Here is an 18,553-nt window from a genome sequence, read left to right as displayed (position 1 = left end):
TAGGTTGAAGCTTTTTCCTGGATCAGATGAGGAAGACCTGAAACTTTCCAGGCGGATAGGAGAAGGGTTTTGTTGAAGATGAGGTCGTGAGGGAGACCTTGTGGATTGAGAAGGAGGGCAGAAGCACAGGGAAGTCGATAGATAATTCTAGAAGAGTGGGATACCACACTTGGGCTTGCCACAACGGGACTACTAAAACTACTGTGGCTTTTTGACGCCGAAGATGGGTGAGAACTCATCATGATGAAAGGAGGGAATGCGTAGTTTATTGAATGAGGCCACTGTTGAATAAATGCATCAGTCACTAAAGCGTGAGGATCTGGCCTCCAGCTGAAGAAACAAGGAAGTTGGGCATTCAGGCGGGATGCGAAGAGGTCCATATGGAAAGGACCCCATTTGCGATGAATAGAGTTGAAGACCGAAGAGTGAAGCTTCCAGTCGCTGTAGTCTGAAAGATGACGTGAAAACCAGTCTGCAACTGAGTTGAGTGAACCTGGCAAGTATTCTGCTTGAACTGAAATTTTTCGGTGAAGGCAGAATTCCCAAAAGTTTTTTGCTAGTTCTGCTAGCGGTTTGGATTTGGTACTGCCGAGGTGATTGATATATCTTACTGCCGCGAGGTTGTCCATACGAAGAAGTACGGAACAAGAGACTCTGTTTTTGGTGAAGCTTTTGATTGCAAAGGAGCCTGCAAGCATCTCTAAATAGTTGATGTGCAATGAAGACTCCTGCAGAGACCATGTGCCTCCAGTCGATATCTGCCCACACCTTGCGCCCCAGCCTGTTAGGCTTGCATCGGATTCTAAGACAAGATCTGGGGCTGAGGCAAAGATGGTCCTGCCATTCGAAGCTTCGAGATGGTCGAGCCACCATTGGAGTTCTGTACGGGATTCGAGGTCGAGGGGGATGAAATCTGAATAAGCAAGACCTTTGCGTAAATGTCGAATTTTCAATCTCTGAAGAGCCCGATAGTGAAGAGGGCCTGGGAAAATTGCCTGTATCGAGGATGAAAGAAGACCTACAATCCTTGCAAGAGACCTGAGGGAGAGAGAAGTCTGCTGTAAAGATAGGGTAATCTCTGATTTGATACTTTTTATTTTTGACTTTGGAAGTTGTAGGAGGCCTTGAGAGGAATTGATTAGAAAGCCTAGGAATTCCATTGTCTGTGACGGGGTAAACATCGATTTCTCGTTGTTGACTAAAAAAACCTAGATCTGAAAGGAGTGAGATCGTGTAAGATAGTTGAGACCGAAGGATAGAGAGGGCTTGATGCATCAGAAGGATATCGTCTAGATAGATTATCACTCTGAAGCCTTGAGGTCGAAGAAGAGCTACAGTAGGTTTCATTAACTTGGTGAAACACCAGGGGGCCGAAGAAAGCCCGAAGGGTAGGCAAGTAAACTGGTAGGTGAGATGTTTCCATTGGAACTGGAGAAACTTTCAGTGAGAGTGATGAATAGGAACTGTTAAGTAAGCGTCTTGAAGATCCAGACGGACCATCCAGTCGTTTAGAAGAAGCGAGTCTCTTAAATGAAGAATTGTTTCCATCTTGAAATGTCGATAGACAACAAACTGATTGAATTGTCTGAGGTTGATGACTGGTCTGATTTTCTTGTTTTTTCTGATTACTAGAAACAGGGGGCTTATGAAACCTGATGGAAGAGGACGAGCTGGTTGGATAGCTCGTTTTTGAAGGAGATCTTGGATTTCTGTAGAAATGAGATTGTTCGATGGCATCTGTCGCTGTAGATACACATGGTATGCATGAGCTCGCCATCTGGTGTTGGGTCGGAGTGTTACAAGTTGTTTTTCTTCGAAGAAGTGTTTTCGAGTCACGGGACCGAGTGACTCCACCTTCTGTGCTCATTGCGCATGGGCGTCGACTCCATCTTCGATTGTTTTCTTTCCGCCATCGGGTTCGGACGTGTTCATGTCGCTCCGAGTTTCGGAACGGAAAGATAGCTGAAGACGGAAGATTTTCGACGGTATCGTTGCGATCCGGTTACAGATAGACACATACGACGACGCGTTGAACATCGAAGCGCTTCGGTGCCCTTCGGGGTAGATTTCGGCACCCCGTCGGGGCCTAGTCGGCCCGACCGCGTGGAGGACAACGCCGATGGATCGGACCCCGTTTCGATTCTGCCCCGAATGCCACAACAAATATCCTTATACGGACCTGCACTCGGTCTGTAATCTGTGCCTGTCACCCGAGCACAGTGAAGAATCCTGCGAGGCCTGTCGGGCGTTCCGGTCCCGAAAAACTCTGCGCGACCGTCGAGCGAGAAGACTGCAGATGGCGTCCACGCCAAAAGAGCGTCGACAGTTCGAGACAGAAGAAGAACAGGAGGAATCCTTTTCCATCCAGGATTCAGACTCCGACGAGCTACACTCTACAAGAACTGTGAGTAAAACGTCGAGATCAAACCCTAAAAAAGGAAAGAAGGCCCAGGGGACGCCACTGCCAACCGGCCATGGCTCCACCCAAATTCTCGGTGACCAACAATCGGCACCGAAAAAGGCCCATTCAGTGTCGAGATCGTCCGACTTCGGTCGAGACACCGGCACGCAGCCTCCTCGGGACCGAGAGAGTGCTAAACAGAAGCATCGACACCGAGAGTTCGGTGTCGACACCGATCGACGCCGAGACAGTGGCGCCGAAGACCATAGAGGCCAAGAATTTTCGGCACAGAAAAAGAGGAAGGTTACCTCGGAGCCGAAAAAACAATCGACAGGGCTTTCGGAGCCGAAAAAAGCGACATCAGACCCTGTTTCTGGCTCCTATACCGAAGAGCATTCTATGTCTTCTCAAATGAAGAAACATAGATTTGAACAAGAACTGCAATCCACTGACGTGGACCACACGCAAAAGCGTATCTTTATTCAGCAGGGGACTGGGAAGATCAGTACCCTTCCACCTGTCAAACGAAAGAGAACGCTTCAGTTTACTCCTCAGCAACAAACAACACAAAAGGTAACACCTCCTCCCTCGCCTCCACCTGTAACTCCGGCTTCGCCAACTTACACCCCGTCACATTCGCCAGCTCACACCGCCATGAGCCACGACGACCAAGATCAGGATGCGTGGGACTTGTACGACGCACCAGTGTCTGATAACAGCCCAGACACATACCCAACTAGGCCATCACCACCGGAAGACAGCACAGCCTACTCACAAGTGGTGGCTAGAGCAGCTCTATTCCATAATGTGGAACTACACTCGGAACAAGTAGAGGATGATTTTTTATTTAACACCCTCTCCTCAACCCACAGCTCCTACCAAAGCCTGCCGATGCTCCCAGGCATGCTACGCCATGCAAAGGACATTTTCAAGGAGCCAGTTAAAAGTAGGGCAGTGACGCCTAGGGTGGACAAAAAGTATAAGGCGCCTCCTACGGACCCTGTCTTCATCACCTCTCAGCTGCCACCAGACTCTGTGGTGGTAGGGGCTGCCAGAAAACGGGCAAACTCACACACTTCTGGGGATGCACCTCCCCCAGATAAAGAAAGTAGGAAGTTCGATGCAGCCGGGAAGAGGGTTGCTGTCCAAGCAGCAAACCAGTGGCGCATCGCAAATTCACAAGCGCTGCTAGCGCGATACGACAGAGCCCACTGGGATGAGATGCAGCATCTCATTGAACATCTCCCAAAAGATCTGCAAAAAAGAGCAAAACAGGTTGTTGAGGAGGGTCAAAACATTTCCAACAATCAAATACGCTCCTCCATGGATGCAGCAGACACGGCCGCAAGAACCATTAATACGTCGGTTACCATCCGTAGGCACGCATGGCTCAGAACGTCTGGATTCAAGCCAGAAATTCAGCAGGCAGTGCTTAACATGCCAGTAAACGAGAAACTTCTGTTCGGTCCGGAGGTCGACACAGCTATAGAAAAGCTCAAGAAGGACACTGACACTGCCAAGGCCATGGGCGCACTCTACTCCCCGCAGAGCAGAGGATCTTATAACACCTTCCGCAAAACACCTTTTAGAGGAGGGTTTCGGGGTCAGGCCACACAAGCTAGCACCTCACAGTCCGCACCGCCCACCTACCAGGGACAGTACAGAGGAGGTTTTCGGGGCCAGTATAGAGGGGGGCAATTTCCTAGGAATAGAGGAAGATTTCAAAGCCCCAAAACCACTACCAACAAGCAGTGACTCACACGTCACTCACCCCTCCCACACAACACCAGTGGGGGGGAGGATACATCAATATTACGAAGCATGGGACAAAATAACTACAGATACATGGGTCCTAGCAATTATCCAACATGGTTATTGCATAGAATTCATGCAATTCCCTCCAGACATACCACCAAAATCACAAAATTTATCAAAATACCATTCACAACTTCTAGAGATAGAAGTTCAAGCACTACTGCAAAAAAATGCAATAGAATTAGTACCAAGCACACAAATAAACACAGGAGTTTATTCACTGTACTTCTTGATACCAAAAAAGGACGAAACACTGAGACCAATTCTAGACCTCAGGGTAGTAAACACATTCATCAAATCAGACCACTTTCACATGGTCACACTACAAGAAGTGTTACCATTGCTCAGAAAACACGACTACATGACAACCCTAGACCTCAAGGACGCATATTTCCATATACCAATCCATCAATCACACAGGAAATATCTAAGGTTTGTATTCAAAGGAATACATTACCAATTCAAAGTATTGCCTTTTGGTTTAACAACCGCTCCAAGAGTATTCACAAAGTGCCTAGCAGTAGTCGCTGCACACATCAGAAGGCAGCAAATACATGTGTTCCCGTATCTAGACGACTGGCTAATCAAAACCAGTTCGCTCACACAATGCTCACACCACACAAATCAAGTCATACAAACCCTCTACAATTTAGGGTTCACCGTCAACTTTGCAAAATCAAACATTCTGCCAAGCAAAGTACAGCAATATCTAGGAGCCATAATAAACACGACAAAAGGAGTAGCAACGCCAACTCCACAAAGGATCAACAATTTCAACAGGGTCATTCAACACATGTCTCCAAACCAAACAATACAAGCAAGAACAATACTACAGCTCCTAGGCATGATGTCCTCATGCATAGCCATTGTCCCAAACGCAAGACTGCACATGAGGCCCTTACAACAGTGCCTAGCCTCACAGTGGTCTCAAGCACAGGGTCACCTTCTAGATCTGGTGTTGCTAGACCGCCAAACTTACCTATCGCTTCTATGGTGGAACAGTATAAATTTAAACATAGGGCGGCCTTTCCAAGACCCAGTGCCACAGTACGTAATAACAACAGATGCTTCCATGACAGGGTGGGGAGCACATCTCAATCAACACAACATAAGAGGACAATGGAACATACATCAAACAAAACTGCATATAAATCATCTAGAATTATTAGCAGTTTTTCAAGCACTAAAAGCTTTCCAACCAATCATAACCCACAAATACATCCTTGTCAAAACAGACAACATGACAACGATGTATTATCTAAACAAACAAGGAGGAACACATTCAACGCAGTTAAGCTTGTTAGCTCAAAAAATATGGAAGTGGGCAATCCACCATCAAATTGGTCTAATAGCACAGTTTATTCCGGGGATCCAGAATCAGCTGGCAGACAATCTCTCTCGAGATCACCAGCAAGTCCACGAATGGGAAATCCACCCACAAATTCTGAACACCTACTTCACACTCTGGGGAACACCACAAATAGACTTATTTGCAACAAAAGAGAACGCAAAATGCCAAAACTTCGCGTCCAGATACCCACACAAGCAATCCCAAGGCAATGCCCTATGGATGAACTGGTCAGGAATATTTGCTTACGCTTTTCCTCCTCTCCCTCTCCTTCCTTACCTAGTAAACAAATTGAGTCAAAACAAACTCAAACTCATTTTAATAGCACCAACGTGGGCAAGACAACCCTGGTACACAACACTGCTAGATCTGTCTGTAGTACCACACATCAAACTGCCCAACAAACCAGATCTGTTAACGCAACACAACCAACAGATCAGACACCCGGACCCAGCATCGCTGAATCTAGCAATCTGGCTCCTGAAATCCTAGAATTCGGACACTTACAACTTAGCCAAGAGTGTATGGAAGTCATAAAGCAGGCCAGAAGGCCATCCACTAGACACTGCTACGCAAGTAAGTGGAAAAGATTTGTTTGTTACTGCCATCATAATCAGATACAACCACTAGAGGCAACTCCAAAACATATAGTAGATTACTTGCTCCATTTACAAAAAGCAAAGCTAGCCTTCTCTTCTATTAAAATACACCTTGCAGCAATATCTGCATACCTGCAAACTACATATTCAACTTCCTTGTATAGGATACCAGTTATCAAAGCATTCATAGAAGGGCTTAAAAGAATTATACCACCAAGAACACCACCTGTTCCTTCATGGAACCTAAACGTGGTTCTAACAAGACTCATGGGCCCACCCTTCGAACCCATGCACTCTTGCGGAATACAATTCCTCACCTGGAAAGTTGCCTTTCTCATCGCCATTACATCTCTAAGAAGAGTAAGTGAAATTCAAGCGTTCACAACACAAGAGCCTTTTATACAAATACATAAAAATAAGGTCGTCCTACGACCTAATCCAAAATTTTTACCAAAAGTTATTTCTCCATTCCATCTAAATCAAACGGTAGAATTACCAGTATTCTTCCCACAGCCAGATTCTGTGGCTGAAAGAGCACTACATACATTAGATGTCAAAAGAGCATTAATGTACTACATTGACAGAACGAAGAACATCAGAAAAACTAAACAGCTATTTATTGCATTCCAAAAACCTCATGCAGGTAACCCAATATCAAAACAAGGTATAGCCAGATGGATAGTTAAATGCATCCAAATCTGCTACCTTAAAGCAAAAAGACAACTGCCCATTACTCCCAGGGCACATTCAACAAGGAAAAAAGGTGCTTCAATGGCCTTTTTAGGAAACATCCCAATGCAAGAAATATGTAAGGCAGCCACTTGGTCTACGCCTCACACATTCACCAAACACTACTGTATAGATGTGCTATCCGCACAACAAGCTACAGTAGGTCAAGCTGTATTAAGAACTCTATTTCAGACAACTTCTACTCCTACAGGCTAAACCACCGCTTATGGGGAACTAACTGCTTACTAGTCTATGCATACCATGTGTATCTACAGCGACAGATGCCATCGAACTGAAAATGTCACTTACCCAGTGTACATCTGTTCGTGGCATCAGTCGCTGAGATTCACATGGACCCACCCACCTCCCCGGAAGCCTGTAGCAGTTCAGAAGTTACCTTCAATTTTGTACATTTGTATATATATTACTTAATCCTTTAATAGGTACATACTTACATTTTTCATTGCGCGGGCACTATTACTATAGTACAACTCCTACCTCACCCTCTGCGGGGAAAACAATCGAAGATGGAGTCGACGCCCATGCGCAATGAGCACAGAAGGTGGAGTCACTCGGTCCCGTGACTCGAAAACACTTCTTCGAAGAAAAACAACTTGTAACACTCCGACCCAACACCAGATGGCGAGCTCATGCATACCATGTGAATCTCAGCGACTGATGCCACGAACAGATGTACACTGGGTAAGTGACATTTTCATTACATTTCTTCTACAAAGCTGAGGGGAAGAAGGGGAGAAGGCTGGAAAGGAGTTTTGTAAAATTCTATTAAATAGCCTTTGACGGTATTGAGAACCCAGGGGTCTGAGGTAATCTCTTTCCATTAGTGGAGAGAATTTTTTAGACAACCCCCTATGGAAAGATGGCCAGAAGATTGGCTTACCTGAATTGTTATAGGACCTGCGTTGGTTCCTCCCTCTGAACCCTCTGGAACGCTGGGGGTAGAATTGTGGACGAAAGTCTTGTTGTTGTTGCTGTTGGTAGTTATAGGACCCTCTGAAGCCTTGATTCCTGAAGGACCGGCCGGTGGAGCGGCCTCTTCCTCTACCGGCCCTGGCAAAAACCTGTGAGTTAAACACTTTAAGTGACTGTTGAGCTTTGTCTAGAGAAGCAAAGGTGGTAACGTATTTGCTTAGTTTCTTAATAAAGTTATCTCCAAAGAGCAATCCGTCAGCCTTAGCTCCTGGATCCATAGCTGCCAGGTTCGCAAGCTGAGGATCTAGCTTGAGAAGGAGTCCTTTTCGACGCTCATGCGTCATAGCCGAGTTCGTGTCACCAAGCAAACAAAAAGCTCTCTGAATCCAGAGAGACAGTTCTTCCGGGTCAATTGATTCTTGCGTATTCTGCCAGGTCGAAAATGCGGGATAAGGGACCGACCAAATCAAGGACTTTATCCTGGCAGAGGGCCCAGGCTCTGTCCACCCCTTTTCGGGGGTCTTTACCGAATTTGGAGAAAAAAGTTAGAAGGGACGGATCTATTGAAGGGGTAGCAGTAATGTGTAGGGGAAGAGAGGGTCTGGGACATTCAGAACGTAGTTTTGCCCGTACTTGCTTATCTAGGGGAAGACGTAATTTTGCTAGAATGTAACTCACAACATGTTCAGAAGGTAACCATTCAGTAGGATTGGGATGGTGAATTAAGCCAGGATCAAACATGGGATTACCATCGGAATCCAATAGAGGGGCGTGAGCTTGGTCAGCAGATGCTGATTTAGATTTTTTGGGGGGAGGTCCAATCCAAAAATCAGTGGTGTTATCATCCTCGTTGTCTGATGAAGAAACATTGTCATCCCCATCATCATCGGTGTCTCTAATGTCCGCAATCACAAAAACAAATTTTTTGTTTTATTTTTACTTTTAGTACCCATAACTTTATTCCCCTCCGTAGTAGGAGGCCTTTGAGGAACTTCACCCTCCATCCTGAGTGAGTTTGACTCACCATCCATTAGCGCAGACGAGGCGTTAACCTGATTTAAAAGAAGCCCCCGAGTCTTTGCGCTTTCTGCTTTCCCCCGCAGTATGGGCCACTTGTGATTGGGATAGACGGGACGACACAGTAGATTGAATTTGCTTGGAAATTTTCCCCATAGAAGCAGAAACTGCTTTTTTAACGGAAGATTGAATAAAATTATTTAAATTGTAAGAAAAATTCTCTTCAGAATCTTCATTTGTTGTGAAAAAATCAGAAAAATCCATTTTACTATAGGAAGAAAAATAAACTGGTCAGTAAAGGGTTAAAAAATTTAAAGGGCAAGGCTTTAGAATAATAATTGTGACTCACCAGGAAGCAAACAATTGAGAGGCTGGAAAGACAAAGCCACGCCTCACCAGGAAGTATCTGAAGCAGTCGACGATATGTAGAGCAGAGCAAAGGTAAGGGCTGCCAAAATTGTTTAATGCAATGAAGGCCGGGAAAACTAGAACTAGCGCTTGCCAAGGAATGCGCTCTGAAATAAGAGCGAGGAAAGAGCTGCCCAAATGAGTAAATGAAAAATACCGGTCAGGCTGAAACGAGTGCTTTTAAAAGGAATGCGCTCTGGAATGAATCGGAGTGATTTATGATGCTCGCGTCAGCCGGCGTTCAAAATAGAACGTTCACGGCTACGCGAGGAAGAGAGGCTGAAGAGAAAGCTTGGCGCCTTGCGCGCGTTGATAAATTTAACAAATGCACTTCAAACAGTGAAACAGAATCGCGCGTATTCAGGAAATCATTAGGCAAACTTAGAAACCAGAAATAAAACGGTAAATGCTATTCAATATTAAAACTGTATGGAGCAACAAAAGATATACTTATCTTGACTGCGAGCAGCAAGAAAAGAGGGCTGCCTGCAGTCAGGATTGGTATATGTTACATTGTATAGTGTGCTGATTGGTTAAGGTTACTAGTCTTATCTCCCATTGGTTGCTTGTTACGCAAACCTCTGGGATTGGTGTTTTTCTCTTGGCTGCTATTAAAATAAAGCAGGAAAAGAAAGCATAATAGGATCCTCCGGTCTTGTCATAAAATTTATATTAAACATTTGCAATTTACAAAAGAAGGATATAGTTATTAGCCCATAATTCTTAAATGAGATTGCTCAGTTGTCCAGTACCGTCATGGTTAGCAGAGCTTCCAGCGCGATTGAAAGAGAAATGCTTTTGCATTTCTCTTTGAATCTCATGGGGGAGGCCCCGAGAGGCTTCAAAGGGAAGGAAATGTATTTCCTTCCCTTTGAAGTCTCTCACAGGTTTCAAAAGCCGGATTGCTTGCAATCCGGCTTTTGAAACCCCACTAGACACCAGGGATTTTTTCTTTTTCAATGAAATTGGCAAAAGGTAGCGACCCCTTGGGCAAGGGTCGCTCCCAGGGGGGGCATTTTTTTGGGAAGGCCTTTTCTGCCCCCAGGGGGGGCAGAAACCTCTAGGCACCAGGGATCATTTCTTTTATTTTTTATTTTTGTTATGTTTTCTTTTTTTTTTTTTAGGTGGGGAGCGACCCCTTAGGCAAGGGTCGCTCCCCTAGGGGGCAAATTATATTTAGGCCATTTCTGCCCCCCTTGGGGGCAGATTGGCCTATTTTGATGAGGCCAATCTGCCCCCAAGGAGAGCAGAAACCATTAGACACCAGGGAGGTTTTTTTTTTGCGTGAATTTCACGCAAGGGGAGCGACCCCTTAGGAAAGGGCCGCTCCCTGGGGGGGGGGGGGGGGGGGGTGATTATTTTAGGCCATTTCTGCCCCCCTGGGGGGTAGATCAGCCTGTTTTGATTCGGCTGATCTGCCCCCAAGGGGGGCAGAAACCACTAGGCACCAGGGATTTTTTTTGTTTTACAGATGGGGAGCGACCCCTTGGACAAGGGTCGCTCCCCTGGAGGGGCAAAATGTATTTAGGCCATATCTGCCCCCAAGGGGGGCAGAAACCACTAGGCACCAGGGACCTTTTTTTTGCGCCGTCACGCAAGGGGAGCGACCTTGTAGGCAAGGGTCGCTCCCGGGGGGGGGGGGGGTGGATGGGTAGGGGGGGGCAAAATTATTTAAGGCCATCTCTGCCCCCCCCTGGGGGCAGATCGGCCTATTGGTATTAGGCCGATCTACCCCCCCGGGGGGGCAAAAACCTCTTGTTGCCAGGGCAATTTTTTTTTTTTGTTTGTTTGTTTTTTTAGAGATGGGGAGCGACCCATCAGACAAGGGTCGCTCCCCTGGGGGGCAAACATGGGTCGATTTTAGGTCAATCTGCCCCCAAGGGGGCAGAAACCACTAGGCACCGGGGATTTGTTTTTTGGCGCCAATGTCACGCAGGGGGAGCGATCCCGTAGGCAAGGGTCGCTCCTGGTGGGGGGGTGGGGGTTGGGGATGCAAATTTAGTTTAGGCCATTTCTGCCCCCCTGGGGGAAGATCGGCCTATTAGAAACCTGTAGGCGCCAGAGCAAATTTTTTTTGTGTGGTTTTTTTTTTTTAGAAATGGGGAGCGACCCATCAGACAAGGGTCGCTCCCCTGGGGGGCAAACTGTATTTAGAGCATTTCTGCCCCCCTTGGGGGCAGATTGGTCGATTTTAGGTCAATTTGCCCCCAAGGGGGCAGAAACCACTAGGCACCGGGGATTTGTTTTTTGGCGCCAATGTCACGCAGGGGGAGCGACCCCGTAGGCAAGGGTCGCTCCTGGGCAGGGGGGGATTGGGGGGGTGGAGGGTCAAATTTATTTTAGGGCATTTCTCCCCCCGGGGCCGGCTGAGCTAGAGGTCAAAATCCACAGGTAAGCACTTTGCAAAAAACACCTGTTTTCTGTGAAAAAATATGTTGTGTCCACGTTGTGTTTTGGGCCATTTCCTTTCGTGGGCGCTAGGCCTACCCACACAAGTGAGGTACCATTTTTATGGAGAGACTTAGGGGAACGCTGGGTGGAAGGAAATTTGTGGCTCCTCTCAGATTCCAGAACTTTCTGTCACCGAAATGAGAGGAAAAAGTGTTTTTGGGCCAAATTTTGATGTTTGCAAAGGATTCTGGGTAACAGAACCTGGTCAGAGCCCCGCAAATCACCCCATCTTGGATTCCCCTAGGTCTCTAGTTTTCAAAAATGCGCTGGTTTGCTAGGTTTCCCCAGGTGCCGACTGAGCTAGAGGCCAAAATCCACAGGTTAGCACTGTTTTCTATGAAAAAATTTGATATGTCCACGTTGTGTTTTGGGCCGTTTCCTGTCGCGAGCGCTAGGCCTACCCACACAAGTGAGGTATCATTTTTATCGGGAGACGTGGGGGAACGCTGGGTGGAAGGAAATTTGTGGCTCCTCAGATTCCAGAACTTTCTGCCACAGAAATGTGAGGAACATGTGGTTTTTTTAGCCAAATTGAGGTTTGCAAAGGATTCTGGGTAACAGAACCTGGTCCGAGCCACACAAGTCACCCCATCTTGGATTCCCCTAGGTCTCTAGTTTTCAGAAATGCACAGGTTTCGTAGGTTTCCCTTGGTGGCGGCTGAGCTAGAGGCCAAAATCTACAGGTAGTCACTGTGCTAAAAACAGCTCTGTTTTCTGTGATGTCCACGTTGTGTTTTGGGGCATATCCTGTCGCGGGCGCTAGGACTACCCACACAAGTGAGGTATCATTTTTATCGGGAGACTTGGGGGAACATAGAATAGCAAAACAAGTGTTATTACCCCTTGACTTTCTCTACATTTTTCCCTTCCAAATGTAAGACAGTGTGTAAAAAAGACGTCTATTTGAGAAATGCCCTGTAATTCACATGCTAGTATGGGCACCCCGGAATTCAGAGATGTGCAAATAACCACTGCTTCTCAACACCTTATCTTGTGCCCATGATGGAAATATAAAGGTTTTCTTGATAGCTATTTTTTACTCTTTATATTTCAGCAAATGAATTGCTGTATACCCGGCATAGAATGAAAACCCACTGCAGGGTGCAGGTCATTTATTGGCTCTGGGTACCTAGAGTTCTTGATGAACCTACAAGCCCTATATATCCCCGCAACCAGAAGAGTCCAGCAGACGTAACAGTATATTGCTTTAAAAAATCTGACATTGCAGGTAAAAGTTACAGAGTAAAACGTAGAGAAAAAGTGATGTTTTTTTCACCTCAATTTCAATATTTTTCTTTTTCAGTTGTTATTTTCTGTAGGAAACCCTTGTAGGATCTACACAAATTACCCCTTGCTGAATTCAGAACTTTGTCTACTTTTCAGAAATGTTGCGGTTTCTGGGGTTTCATGCCCATTTCTGTCACTGACTGGAAGGAGGCTGAAAGCACAAAAAATCGTAAAAATGGGGTATGTCCCAGTAAAATGCCAAAATTGTGTTGAAAAATTGGGTTTTCTGATTCAAGTCTGCCTGTTCCTGAAAGCTGGGAAGCTGGTGAATTTAGCACCGCAAACCCTTTGTTGATGCCCTTTTCAGGGGAAAAACCACAAGCCTCCTTCTGCAGCCCATTTTTCCCATTTTTTTGAAAAAAACGAAATTTTCACTGTTTTTTGGCTAATTCCTTGGCCTCCTTCTGGGGAACCCACAAAGTCTGGGTACCTCTAGAATCCCTAGGATGTTGGAAAAAAAGGACGCAAATTTGGCGTGGGTAGATTATGTGAACAAAAAGTTATGAGGGCCTAAGCGCGAACTGCTCCAAATAGCCAAAAAAAGGCTCGGCACAGGAGGGGGAAAAGGCCTGGCAGCGAAGGGGTTAAAGCCCTTAATCCCACTAATCATAAAGACATCGTATTGAGACCAGTAACAACACCAGAGCTTCATTTGTGGGAGTAAGGAGTTGATAGGAATCTGCTATACTGTAGGAAATTGGAATATTATTTAGGGTGGGCGAACCCTCTATAAGTCACTTAATTAACCTGAGCTCAACCCCCGGTAGCTAAGGCACTGAATAGAAAGACTTAACTTGGTGCAGTGTGTAAAGTATGTTGCAGTACCAAAACAGCATTAATACCAAAATAGTAAGCAATACTATTTCCAAACAAAAAAACAAAACAAAGTAAAATTTAAAATCAAAATTGCACTAAAACGATGAAAATCCAGTGAGAGGAGCCGCAGATATTAAGTTTTGAAGATTTAAGCAAAAATAATGCCAAAATGCAGAGACAATAGTCAATATGTGCTGTAGACCCAGACTTGAGGCAGACTGTGAGGGTGTCCTGGTTGGATACACCAGGTGGATTGGTCCAAGTGAAAGTCTGGAAGTAAAAGTTTGAATAACTTTCAAAGTCCTAATCTAAAAATGGTCTTTTTCATTTTATTGAAGAAAAAGCTTTTACCCAGTGCGACAAATCTGAATTTTTAGCCACCACCATAGAACTGCTGGTCAGATACCTGCTGCAGGTTGGTAGGTTGGTCCTGCTAATGCTCTGGAGCTTTTTGAGGTTTCTGTTTGGGGGTGAGGGACAAAAGTTGACTCACTGTCATTTTTACAGACATGCTATAACATTTCAGGAAGGTAAATGTGAAATTCCAATCTGTAGGTGTGAACTGTTGGTTGGGTACTTTTTTCCAGTAGGTCCCCTTGGCTCTGGAACATTTTGAAGATCAAAGTTTTCAACCACACTTAAGTTGGGCTCTGAAGGGTTTGGGTCTGTAGGGGAGTGCACTCTGGTAATAACCAGTGTCCTCCCACTTCTAAAATGAAATGCAGAGTGAAGCAGGCTTTGTACCCAAAACACATCTGGTATGACAGATGCCACCAGAGAAGGAGATACACAAGAAAAGTCCTTGCATCTAGTTCTCCCCCTTTCAAGCTTGCCAAAGTGTTACGTGTGTATGAACAAACCTGTGAGGCAGGATTTGACACACAAGTGTCTAAGAAGTGCCCAAAGGCCCCACCCTGCATATTCTCTTGAGCTTAGTCTTCTTTGCCCATGCACTTGAGCCTGTAAGTCCTAGGGAGGAATTCCACTCCTCTGATAGGTCTGAGCAAAGGCTAGGAGTTGCTAAAAGGTTAATGCAAATTAGCCTCCAAGAACTTCAGGCAGAGATAAGGTAACTTTTTGAAAGTTACTTGTCCTTGATATTTATTAAAAACCTGACAATTGAATTAGATTTTTAATAACTATTAAAAATGATGGTTTAATTTGGTCTTGTTCCTGAGATACAGTATTAGTATGTTAATATACTGCCATTTTCTACATAGGACAGTTAGGATTGCCATATTGAAAATATTTTTTTAGGGGATTCTTGCTCTAGGAAAATGGTATTATTAATGGTCTCTCTGTCCTACTTTTATTTACCATACACCCTGCCTTGTGGATTGCAAGGCCTACATAGATGTGAATTAATATTTAAAGGAGAGTGTTTTACTGTCAAAAAGGGATATTTTCACTGGACAGACTGCAGGTTTTACTCTGTTAGTCGGGCTACACAGGGTAGGCCTGTAGCCATTTTTGCAGTGCCACTGTACTTAATGGCACAATAGGTGCTGCAGTCCACAAGTAGCATTTACCTTCCAATCCCTGGGTGCTCTTTCTGCTCCATTTATCATAGATTTACAGTCCAAATAAATATGCCAGTTTAAACTATGTTGAAAGGGGGAGTACGGGCACTTTACTCCTGGGTAGCATGGTAAAGTGCACAGAGGTCTAAAACTAGTGAGAGTAGGGTCCAGCAGGAGGCAAACTATCTGGGGTGGCCACCCTGAAAAGCCTTATTTTCTATGTATGGTCCCAGGTTTCTTTTGCATACTGAACTCTAACCTGAGCAAATTAATAAACATCTAGTGGTGCCCAGGCCTTGATATGATTTTACACATGTTTAGGCATTGGCAATGTGAGCACCATTTCACGTCAGCTCACAAATGGTAGACTACTGTGGCGGTTACTTTAAGTCGGGTATTACATTTTAATGTTTTTATATTGTTTGTTCAAATTGAATCCCAAAGCGGGCAAGATAAAGTTGTCTAATGGCAACTCACTCTACCTTTTCAAGAACAACCACTCTCGCAAGATAGGAGTGACCACTCCCTTGCAGTGATTACAATTTTCGAGTGAGCTGATTTAAAGATGTTTCCCCACAGGGAAGGTTGTGAAGCCTGAATAGGAGTAAACCCTGGGAGATTGCCAAGTCCCACCAGTATGCCCCTAGATGACAATGTGGCAATGGATTTGGCAGCTTGCCTCCTGAATTAATCTGTTACATTTTCTTCCCAATAAATATTTCTTATTGGCCCTGGACTAATGGATAAAGTACCTTCCCAATTGGATTAGAAATGCAGTTTGGACCTGAGACAAGACCTTCAGCATTTTGGTTTTCTGGCACAATGCCCACGGCAGGTTTCTTTTTCCTCACGAGAAATGCAGTGCTACATGATGTATTTATGTAGTTGTTAATACTTTGCGGTCTGGAAAATTGAAATTCAGACTCCTTGACATTATTTTATTTTATTTCAGCCCAGTTTCTCCATCATGCATACTCCATTATCTGGCACAATACCATCTACACCTGGGACAGGTAGGTCCTCCTTATCTATGTATATTTCTCTAAATGCATTTCTTAAGTCAGAAACTGTTAATGATTACCACTTCTTTTTTGTGGGTACTCTGGTGGACATTCCCTAGTCCCAAATTATGGCTATAACCACATTTTTGCAGAGCAAGGAAAACTGACGGGTTACTTGCCCTCCCCTTCCTTTGGCCACTAGACATTCCTAGGATAGTGTTAGGAGGCCAACAAACCCACCAGAGAACTGGCATATTTTGTGGAACTTACTCCATTCACAAACCTTGTCCAAATGGGTACATACACACAGTAATATGTATTAGTGGGTGTAAGAAAATGGGTTATTAGTTCTGGGGCATGCGAGTCCTACCCAGTTATTAAGTCTCAAAGTCCTGTCTGCTCATACACAGTTTTAATAACTTACACCTGGTCTTAACCTCTGACAGCTCTGGCATATGGGAGACAGGCTTAACTTTAGAAAATGTGTTAAGTATTTAGCACAACTAAACCAGTCCGTCGTGCAACACAATAAAAATCCCACAGCCAATTTCTAAAAAATGAGAAAAATAGCTCTAAAATCCAATAAAAGGGGCACAGTTAATTGCTGAATCAGGTTTCCCTGAAGTAGTTTATTTCAGCACAAAAAGCTCAGAGTGGGAAAATTCAACTATCATGGCTGCAAAAGTCTTCTTGTGGGGCCGATACTTTTCGCACCTTCGCCTGGTAAGGAATTCTACCTATGGACTTCGTCTTCTTTTTGGAGCTCAGAATCTTCCAGTGGGGCAAGGCTGAACCTGTATCTGATGAAGTCCTTCTGAAATTAAACTCTTGTGGTGTGAATTCCCACTCGAGCTCCAGAGGGCATGTAAATCCAAGGTTTTCAGACCATCTTGGACAGTGCCTAATAGCCCCTCCGTATGATCTCAGAGACAGTAGATAGGAGCCAGCCAACACTCCACAGAGGCCACAGGCAAATCAGTGCAATTCCACTTGTAAGTGCTGCTGTTGTCGCTGCAGGAAAAAGCCAACGCTAAGTCCAGTCCAAATTCCAGTTGCCGCTGGTCATCTGGGAATTGTATGTGAAAGGCATCTTGTAGCTTGTTAGTTCACTGTAGCAGCTCAGGACGTGACTAGCTAACGTTTTGAGTTCACTTCTTTGTCCTGGATACAAGTTGGAGCGGTGTAATCCTTCAAGTCTCCACACAGGTTACAGACAGAAGGTCTAATCTTCAGTTCTGTTACCTGAGTAGAATGTGTTTTGAACAGCTATGGTTGAGGTGCTACTTCTGTTCAATTCATTGCTACTGTGAGGGGGGGACACCTGTGCACTACTTGAGTAATAAGCAGAAAGTTCCCAAAAGCATGCTTACAGGGTAAATAACATATTCCGTATCAAGAAGGAGCTGATAAAGAATGTCTTGTTAGGCCGGTCTTTAGTTACAGGTTAGTTACTAGACCGAATTAGTACATTTTAACACTCCTACAATTATCTTTCCATGGTTATTGACACCATGGGGTAGATGAATGCACTTGGGTTATTTGTAAAGGCACTCCGCCTCCAGCTGGATTATTTTGATGTCTACTATTGATGTCTACTATTGATGTCTACTATTGTGATTTATGTTGTATTGTTGAGGGCAGGGCATTTTGGACATTGTCTACATTATAAGAAACTGCTTCTTTCAAACATTCTTGTATTACTGTAAACATATTTGTGACTCTCCTGAATTAGTATCTATTTACTCAAACAGGCAGTAGCGTATTCAGCCCTGCAACTATTGGACAAACTAGAAAGGCAACACTGTCTCCTGCTCAACTTGATCCTTTTTATAGTCAAGGTGACGCGCTGACTTCAGATGACCAGCTAGATGACACATGGGTGACGATTTTTGGGTAGGTTCTTGGCATATACGTTTTCAGCGAAATTATTTTTGTTGGTTCTACTGTATTTGCTTTTAAAAAAGCTCACCTCTACATGGAAAACCACAATGGGTGGTTCTTTGTAGCTTCATGAGCTTATTCACTTAAATGTAAGTGCTATTATGATTTCATTCTGTTAAATGTTAATAGACCAGATAGTAGGCCTCCTTGCAAGCAGCACTAGAAACTTTGTTGGTACTATGGAATGTTTTTACCATTAAATCAAGTAAGCTTTATTCGTTTATTGCAAAAATCATAAAAGCATCGCTGTACCGATCACTGTAACCAATAACTGCAGACAGAATTCC

At 44.7% G+C, this 18,553-nt stretch overlaps 1 protein-coding gene across 1 annotated transcript in view; it reads left to right on the top strand.

Annotated features, from left to right (window-relative positions):
* Positions 1 to 18,553, top strand: part of NUP35 (nucleoporin 35) — a 140,924-nt gene that overhangs the window by 73,206 nt on the left and 49,165 nt on the right. The window contains exons 4-5 of the mRNA XM_069234130.1: positions 16,277 to 16,337; positions 18,077 to 18,218. Coding sequence (XP_069090231.1) covers positions 16,277 to 16,337; positions 18,077 to 18,218 — 203 coding nt within the window. The remainder of the gene's footprint in view (positions 1 to 16,276; positions 16,338 to 18,076; positions 18,219 to 18,553) is intronic.

This window comes from Pleurodeles waltl, chromosome 5, assembly GCF_031143425.1.
Source record: "Pleurodeles waltl isolate 20211129_DDA chromosome 5, aPleWal1.hap1.20221129, whole genome shotgun sequence".
Taxonomy (NCBI): Eukaryota; Metazoa; Chordata; class Amphibia; order Caudata; family Salamandridae; genus Pleurodeles; species Pleurodeles waltl.
Note: the sequence above shows the minus strand (reverse complement) of the source record. Positions and strands in the feature narration are given on the sequence as shown.